The sequence below is a fragment of the Pyrus communis genome, chromosome 1, assembly GCF_963583255.1.
Source record: "Pyrus communis chromosome 1, drPyrComm1.1, whole genome shotgun sequence".
NCBI classification, from domain to species: Eukaryota; Viridiplantae; Streptophyta; class Magnoliopsida; order Rosales; family Rosaceae; genus Pyrus; species Pyrus communis.
Window position 1 is genome coordinate 19,518,969 of NC_084803.1, and position 9,035 is coordinate 19,528,003.

General features: G+C 37.5%; 1 protein-coding gene across 2 annotated transcripts; it reads right to left on the minus strand.

Moving 5' to 3' along the window:
* Positions 1-1,465: 1,465 nt before the first annotated feature.
* LOC137739623 (floral homeotic protein APETALA 2-like) lies at positions 1,466-5,146 on the minus strand. 2 transcript variants are annotated; one of them, XM_068479270.1, is made up of 10 exons: positions 4,154-5,146; positions 3,994-4,019; positions 3,796-3,826; positions 3,618-3,705; positions 3,132-3,277; positions 2,879-2,923; positions 2,714-2,805; positions 2,417-2,598; positions 2,076-2,300; positions 1,466-1,967 (listed from the first exon to the last, which is right to left on the minus strand). In XM_068479270.1, the coding sequence occupies exons 1-10, from the start codon at positions 4,816-4,818 to the stop codon at positions 1,755-1,757; spliced, it is 1,713 nt and encodes a 570-aa protein (XP_068335371.1). In that variant the 5' UTR covers positions 4,819-5,146; the 3' UTR covers positions 1,466-1,754. The 2 variants fall into 2 exon arrangements, with proteins under 2 accessions (XP_068335371.1, XP_068335363.1); XM_068479262.1 differs by having other exon boundaries at positions 1,466-1,973; positions 4,154-5,145.
* Between the last annotated feature and the right edge of the window lie 3,889 nt (positions 5,147-9,035).

A 9,035-nucleotide genomic window follows, 5' to 3' on the forward strand; every position in this document is an offset into this window, starting at 1 on the left:
AACTCACCTCTATCTAGTCTTGACTTCTTGATTTAAATTAGGATTCTGAACCTAGCCCCTTTATGCGATTAATTCATTCTTATTTTGATCAAGAATGAATTCTGATCCTTAGAATAATTCACCTCTAACCAAAGCCTATTCTAATTCTTGGCCATTTTAGTTCACTAAGGACTTGACCGAACCACGTTTGAACTTAATCATTTCACACTCCAACTTTCATGAAGACTGTGTCGAATCAATCCTTTCGTGGGGCTTGAAAATCCACTGGCCTGAGGGATCATTACTGGACCGAGGAATGTGGCTTTCCAACTCAGGTTAACCCATTCTCGACTTAAGTTGTTATTCCATACCCAAATAATAACACAAAAACAACAACGCACAGATTAACCATAAACCCTTTTTTTATTGGGTAATGCTAGACAAATTCAGAGACCAAAGTTGATAAACTAAATAACATAGAAATTGATGATTAAATCATTACTTAAGTGTTGATTAACGTTCTCACTTACTATTAGTGACATATTATTTAATCTATAAATTTAATCTACCTAATATTACTCTTCTTTATTTGTAATATGAGATTGCATAAGACAAACAAAAACACCACACAAAATAACGTACAAGACTGTAAAAATGAAAGGTCCCTCTCGTCATAATAGCAGTGTCTGACTGCTTTTGGCGGAGAGAACTGATTCAAAGGACACCGATGAGAGCGACTATTCATCACCATTGCCTTGATATTTGCAAGACATTTACAAAATACCCCTTTTTCGTATCCCTCATTTTCTTCTGTCTCCAGTCTCCACCCCTCTTTTAATACAAAATTTTAACCCTAGATTTTCCTTCCCTTTGTTTTTTCACCTAAATTATGTCACGCATTACTCTATTAGGTAACTCCAACCCCAACTTTTATGACCAAAATTAAATTTATTAAAAAAGATAGATACTAGGCATTGAGATATTAATATACAAAATTAAATAAGAAAAGAAATCAATAATTGTTGTCAGAACTCAGAAAATCTAGTTGAATATCGACTTCATTTGTTGGTTTGACCAACCGTTATACATTTTTAGTTGGACAATACTTAACTATTCAAAGATGAGTAGGAACCTTTACTTAAAAATTTTCAAAACTATTCGTTGTCAATTTTATGGAACTTCGTGTTTATAATTAAAACCGTTCATATTATAAATTACTTTATAAAAATCGCATCTGCACAAAATCAATTAAAATTAAGATTGTTTAATCATCAAACTATTTAAAAACAAATTAACGGTATTGGTAAAAGCATCACAAATCGTTTATGCATTTGCTACAATAGATTGACTAAACAATCTCACTTTTAATTTATTTTTTGCAGAGATAATCTTTACAATATAATTCATTGTATGAACGGTTCTGATCATAAGCACAAAACTCTGTGATTCAAACACTAAGAGTTTCGAGTATAAGTTCCTACTCGTATTTCAATAGCCAAGTATTGTTCTTTTTTGTTTTGGTAAATACCAATGAGAGCATACATGTGATTTCATATCCCCAAAAAAGAGGAGAATTTCCTGTCCTTGTTACTAAAATTTATCTTTGTTTTGGAGCACCGAAAGAACTGGATTTTTGGTGCTTACAAAATAAACAGAATCAAGAGGACTTGATCGTAATAAATTAGAATCGGGGACGTGGGGGATGATGGTGGTAATTAGGCAGAAAAATCTTGATTAAGAGGGGTCATGACCAAAGAGAGCTAAGCTAGCTTTAATTAGCGTCTGGTGAGAGAGTGGAACCCATTTTTCTGCAGCCAGCCGTTTTGTGCGGACGACGGTCTAATTTGTGGTGGGAATCCTGATGATGCTGCAGCAGTTGCAAATAAATCGGAGGTCGGAGTAGCGGATTGCCATTGGTGGTGGTGGTCGCTCATTGACAGTGAAAGATCACTGCCAATGCGGCTCCCTCCTTCACTGCTGCTCGGAAACTGAATCTACCAAAAATATAATTAACTTATAATAAGCAATTAATCACCATCAACTTCACAATGTACTATAGGAAATTATGGGTAAAGATAAATATTAATTCTGCTCACATGATGATAATTTGGTGAGTTGAAATGTGGTGGGAAATTGTGAGGCATTTGAATGTCTTCGGCAGTAGGCCTCCTACTACTGAACTGCCCATATTTATGCATTTCAGCTGGGACTTGAGATTGAAGGTTGGTTCGGAGTAGAAGCTGCATGGCTTCACTCTCCAAGTACCCGTCTTTTCTCTGAGCATCAATGTCGTCTCGAGATCGATCTCGTTGTATGTTAAGCTATTAAACGAAGGAAACATAAACTTCAGAAATGATTAATAACGTGTGAAATGTTTTCTAACCAAACTTATGTCGACCAATATAATTATGTTCTATAATATGGCAACATAAGATACCTTAGGCCGAAATCCTTGACTCCTCCAATCAGCATCAAATTGCATCGAGACAGAATGCTGGCGTTCCAGTGCAGCATTTTGGCTGTTATTATCATTCCCTAACGCTTGATTGTTTTTCTTTGAGTTTGAGCTTCCCAAACTCAAATCAAGGTCATGATCCGCAGCATTAACACCCGATGATTCTACGCAAATACATATCAAACTGAATAATTATACTAATTAAATCAAGCTAGAAAATATGATCAAATCATCATCAAACTACAATGCATCAATATTTTCCTATTTAGTTATATTTACCAGAGGGGTTGAGCTCGTTCTCGTAGATGCTGGGATCAAAGTTAGTGACAGCTTCTTTGCCATTACACTTGATTGCTGCTTTGTCATAAGCCCTACAAGAATTCAATCATATAATTACTAAAGACTACAAATATACCTATATTATATATGCACACATATACACACCTTGCAGCATCAATCTCAGTGTCAAACAATCCCAAGTAAACGTATCTGCCAAACAATTTAGCATAAAAAGTCATAAAAATTGTAGAAATTAATGAAGAAAAATAGTAAAATGAACAACAAAAACAGCGAGAAACTTGTGAGCAGGATGGAAGCTAATTAAGGTTTATTTTTTTCTTGGGTTGAACACGGTTTAATTAATTAATAATAATAACAGAAGGAGCGAAGTTGCTGGAATTATTAATTTTGTGCTTACTTTTTGCCTAAAAATTGGCCCATCCTGGCCTCCCATCTGCCACACTTGTGCAAGGTGACCCCTCTATATTTGGAGCTCCCTCTCGGGAAGCCGGTGCTTTGTCGGCGAAGTACATGCACAAACTCCTCCTTTGTTAAATTGCTCATCTGCTTGCGTGTTCCATTCCATGCAAGAAAAAGACATTTAACATCATAATCATCCCAATAAAATCATAATATGAATCTTAATTTCCCTTGCTCAAAAAATATGTTTCGAGCTTTTCATGTCCTCTGGATCTCAGTTCATATCTCCCGTTCAGTAATTTAGATGGATTCAGCATTCAATATTGCTTGTATGATTATTAATTAAAATAAAAAAATTGTGTGTATATATATGTATTGCTAACACTGTTGAAGATAAGGTATAATAAAACTGTTGAAGATAAGCGCAAATCCATTCTCTCTTTCTCGGGGGCCGTACACACCACACACATGCTCATGAACTCACCTGCTTCAAGTCTTCTTCATAATCCTCTATTGTAAAATTTATGTCAGCCTCAACTCCCCGGAACTTGATCGCCGCCCGATCATACGCCCTGCATTTTAATTAATTCCCACAAAATTAATTAAGATTAACAGGATGTATCATATTATTAATAACAATATTTGAGAAGCAAAGAGCTCACCGAGCAGCTGCATGCGCTGTGTCAAACCCACCTACAAATCAAAGTTTGTAAAAAAAGAAATAACCCATCCCATCTCATCAGCATACATATCAGAAAATTAAACAAGAAAAAAAGAATGTGTGTGGACAACCAAAGGACAAGGGCACCATTTTTGTGTCGAAGAAATAAAAGAACCAAATAATTATACGAATTTCTTACCAAGATAAACCTGCTTCCCACAATCCCTGTATATCCGAAGTAGAAATCAAAAAGCCAAAAATAGAAAACGCAAAATTGTCTGATTGGCCAAATAATATGGAGAAATGTTCAAGTCAGTAATAAGAATGGAAGTACAACCAGTTTCAACTAATTAACTGACCAAATATGAGACTCCCAACGGCCAGTCCTCCGGTAAAACGTAACACCCCGGTACTGGGAGCTCCTGGAGCGGGGCCCACGCCGGCTCTTCTTCATGGGCTGGTGGGAGGCCTCCGCGGTGGGCGGCGGCTTCCCCGGACTGCCCGAATCCGACTGCCCGAAATTGACCCCGACCCAGTGAGCTCGGGGAAACGACGATGATGTAGAAGGAGGTGGTGGGATGCTGCCACCGCCCGCTGCGGACCCCATTACGTCAAAATTAGAGGAGGAGGAGTCTTGCTCCACCGGAAAGAACTGTCTGGTGACGGTCACGGGCGGATCGCTATCCATGGACTTCTCGTGGGTCACGGAGAACCCGAATATCTTTCCTCCTCCTCCCCCACCTCCTCCTCGCTTCTTGGCGAGCTTGGTTGGGCCGTCGTCCTGATCTTCTTCTTCGTCTGATCCGTCCTCCTCTATGACCACGGCCGACGAGCTTGAATTGGATACGGATCCGACCCGTTTGCCCTTTTCCTCGTCTCCGTCTGCCGATGTCTTCTGGGAGGAACAGCCTTCGGATTCCTCGCCACGTGGCCGCTGATCAGGCGAGTCATTGAGATCCCACATTTTTTTTATCTCCCTGTCTCTCTCTTGTCTGTCAGCTGTTTGGTTAATGGTCGGTTTCATTTTTCACATTAAACCCAGAATTCAGCGTGGCAAAAAGCTTCAACTTGAGCAAAGAAACATGAAGAAAAAAAGTTGGAGAAAGAGGAGAGAGAGGAGGTTAGTGATGCAGTTGTGTTTGAAGAAAGTCCAGAGAGAAAAAGATAGCTAGAGAGCTATAGAGAGAGAGAGAGGTAGAGGTGATGCAAGATCTTGTGCTGGAATGGCACCTAAACTGCCCAATACAGCAATAGACGAGGCCAGTTTTCAGCAAAGCTTTAGCTCAAGCATCCCACCACACCCTTAATGTTAATACCTCTCTCTCTCTCTCTCTCTCTTTCTTATTTTTGTTTCTTTTTATTTTATGCAAATCAATCATTTTTATAAAAAAATTGTTGTATGTATTTTTGGCATCTATATTAAATAAAGACCCAAGTTTCTTTCTTTTTTTACTTCTCATTTTTCTTTAGTTGAACCTGTTGGGTTTGGTACAACTTTACTGTTCGCTCTTTCTCTCTCTAACCATGATAATCTGATCTCGAATCAGTCATTTACAAAAAATTGAATCTAAATTTTTTTACTTATAAGCAGATTAAAATTCCATTAGATTGCTATAATAATGTCACAATGTTTTTTATTTTTAATCTTTAATTTTGTTGGTGGTTTGATGATATTAAGGAGCATGAATATATAGATCAGATGGGGAAATGGGAGAAAAAAAAAAAAAAAGAAGAACCATCTCTTTCTTTACACAACTGTCCCACGTTAACCAAATCGAAAAGCATTCTCTCAATTCTTTCTTTCTCTCTTCTTACCCACTAATGGAAATAGACAACCCAAAGACTCAATTACCTTTATTGGCTACATAATTATTCAACGTTCACATCACAAATCACCCTCCCTTCCTCTACCCCGTGAGAATTTTTAGTGTGTCCAGAACACGGAACGTAAAATCACATATCATTATATAATTAGAATGATATAACAATAAAACTTTATCCTACTAAATAGGGTCGGCTATATGAATTCTAGACCGTTACTACACTTGGTGTGTGCCAAGTCTTCCGATAGATCCAAGTACTATAAGTCTTCTATTAGATTCAAGTACTTCAAGTTTTTTCTTAAAGTCTATTTTCAAGTCTTATTAGAACCCCCTTTACTCTTTTACTCCTAAACTTATGTTTTATAATCATATCTTCTAAAACTTTTTTTTAAATTATATAATAATATGTAGTATTCTGATCGATATTTTACGCACTTTGAAAAATCTATCTTCCCACATATAGATAGAAGCATATTATCATTATTATATTATTTATTATTTATATTATAATGTATCTCACTTCATTTCACTGTCTTTTCACATATTCAGGTTTCTCACCTTTCACCTGGTTTTTACCATAAGAGAGTGGGGCAGTAAATAGCGTGTAGACAGTAGGGGCATTTTGGGAAACCAAAAAGGGCTATAATTATTGTGTGTGACTCAAGGACCTCAGAAAATGAAAGGGCAGAGAGAGCGGAGGGAGTGAGGGAGAGAGAGAGAGAGAGAGATTGGTTGTTATTACTGGGTTTGGTTTGGTATCAGAAAAAGGAAATGGGAATAATGGTAGGAAAAGGAAGGTATTTCCAAAAAAGTCCAATCCAAGAGTACGGGAAGAGGGCCACCTTTGCCTCTTTCGTTATTGTTTAGCCAGCCAGCAAGCAATTACAACAATGGCTTCCTTGGCCCCTTCCCATTTGCTGTACCTCGTATTTTTCTGTGTTGTTGTGGCCCTTTCTCTCCCATTCCTCCTCCCTCACTCTCCCTCTTTCCCGCGTCTTCTCCACCTTCCTTTTTTAATTATATTCGCATGTTTATGTTTAATTACTTAAACTACTTTTACAACAAGATTACTTCTTCTTCGTGTCATTCCTTTTCACGGATTTGAATCTCATCTGGATCCAAATTAATCATTTATTGTGCATTATACGATCAGAAATCATTTGATTTTTTTTATTTAAAATTAAACATAAATAATACTTAACGAAAATTGACCGCATGATATACGATAAATGACTAGAATGTAGGGATCTCGGAGAGGATCCTCTACACCCATGTGATCCTTCGTTTGAATAATGTGATTAATTATTGTTGGACTTATACTTTAAATTAGTGTTTTAAATGGAGTGTGATATCCACAAACCTCTTTTTACTTCTCACATACTCTTTTAATTTTCAGCAGTTGGATCGGATGAAGTGAATAAGATCAATGAATATAAATTAAAAAGAGGTGTATAAGAAGTAAAAAAAATGTATGTGGATAGCACACTCTTTTAAATTTGCAGCACCTTTTCACAGTACTTTAGAACACATTCTCACTTTGCAATGGAAGGTTTCAAATGAATTTTGTAATTAAGAATCAGTTAAAACATCCAAAGTGGATGGTTAAGGGATTTTTTCTTCCATTGAGCTCTTCAAGTTTTTTTTATTATTATTATAAAAACTTATAGTTGTTAGGATATTCATTGCTCAGTTTTTTCTTTTCTATTTGATTATGTTTAAAATTTTCCATGAAGTCATTAGGAGTTTGCTTATTTTGATTTCTCTCTTTAAGATAGATATTTCATTTTAGTTTTTGTCTTGGTGTTTGATTTGCTAGGTCTACAGCACTTAGTGTTCTCGGGGTCATGGCATTGATTAGGTGGTGCCATTTGTAACGACCCGTCCCAAAAAATTACGGATTTTATACTTTTAAAATGTGAAATTACGAAAATGCCTTCGAGGCAAATGAGTTGACTTTTGTTGACCACTTTTTCGTGTCATGTAAGATCCATTTTCTTGACGCATCCTCGTAGTACTCGTCGCTACAAACGTGTGGACGCAAACGTAACGTAATTTGGAGTTATAACGAAACAATTATAAATGAACAAAGTTGAGGGCAAAATGGTTATTTGACCATGAATCTAGAAGGCTCCAGATTTGTTGGAGCACCAGTCTTGTGCCACGTGTGTGACTATGATGGAAAGAAGATGAGAGAAATAAGGGAGGGGTGATGCCCAATCAGGAAGGGGAGGAGAGAAATTGACCAATCAAAAGAAAGAGCAAGGAGGGGAAATGAGGGAGGAGAGAATGAGGGAATCCGGACCACCCTTCGACCTGTGACCCGACCAGATTGCTACAAACACCCCGACATCTTTCACGGCGTTTCTCCGACGAATCATGGGGAACCACCACCACCAATCAACTCAGCGTCATCCCAGCTCATATTCCTACCCAAACTTGACAGTTGTGGGTCACGATTTCACGACCAAAGAATGTCGTCTTCTTCAGCGAGTTCGTGGGGTGCACGGCGGCAATCCACCATTTCTAAAACTAGTGTAGTTGACCACCACCATCAATCGACTCCCCTTGAGGTCAAGAACAAAGCCTATGCATTGGTTGAGGCGTCAGAGCTTGTTTGGGATCATATCAAGAACACCCTATTTCTAAGGTTTTTGGCGGATCGAGACAGTTTTCAGGTGTTTCCCTGCTGAATTGGATTTCGGCCCAGGTATGAAAGTTGTTCCTCTCATTAAGCTCTACTTGCCTATAAAATTTGGTAATTTTTAAAGTAAGCCAAAAAATTGGGTTTTCGTTCGCCGAAAATCACCACATGCGGCGGCGCGTGGTCTTCCAGCCGCCGTCCCGTGGCTGCACGTGGGGGGAAACCCAAGATCCCTCTGTAGGTTTTTCGACGTGTCGAATTCGAATTCGCTGTTCGTTTTCCCAAATTTTATCGTTTAAGTAGAGTTTTACTAAATGGTCTCAAATTGTGCTTAGGCGCGTTAATGGGAAGCGACACAATTCTTGCTAGTTCGAGCGGCTCTCTGGCAATGGAATACTTGTGAGTGGACCCCTTCTTAACTTACATGTTTTTATAAAATATTAGCCTAGCATGCAATTCATATTTCATGATTTGAATATGTTTTATAATATGCGTTATAGACTTCTATATTGGTGGTTTATGAAATATTTATGATTTATCGAATTTATGTTTTATTAAAGGTTTGAATTATTAGAATTGTGTATATGAATTTCTATAGATTTCGAATATGATTTATTTTGCGGGTTTACGAATATGAGATTCCATGGATTTATGAATATGATTTATCGTGGAGTTATGAGATAGTCTTTGAGCTTTTGAGCTTTGATGATTTGATATGAGATTTTTGAGATATGTTTTTAGTGCTTATCTAGTGTGTTATGATACGACACATCCACA

What these genes read in the sequence shown, in the direction of transcription:
- LOC137739623 (XM_068479262.1), bottom strand. Translation starts at nt 4,818, where the DNA reads ATGAAACCGACCATTAACCAAACAGCTGACAGACAAGAGAGAGACAGG. An exon ending in CGTTGGGAGTCTCATATTTG is followed by an intron (nt 4,020 to 4,153) that starts GTCAGTTAATTA and finishes TCGGATATACAG; the next exon opens with GGATTGTGGGAAGCAGGTTT. An exon ending in ACAGCGCATGCAGCTGCTCG is followed by an intron (nt 3,706 to 3,795) that starts GTGAGCTCTTTG and finishes ATTAAAATGCAG; the next exon opens with GGCGTATGATCGGGCGGCGA.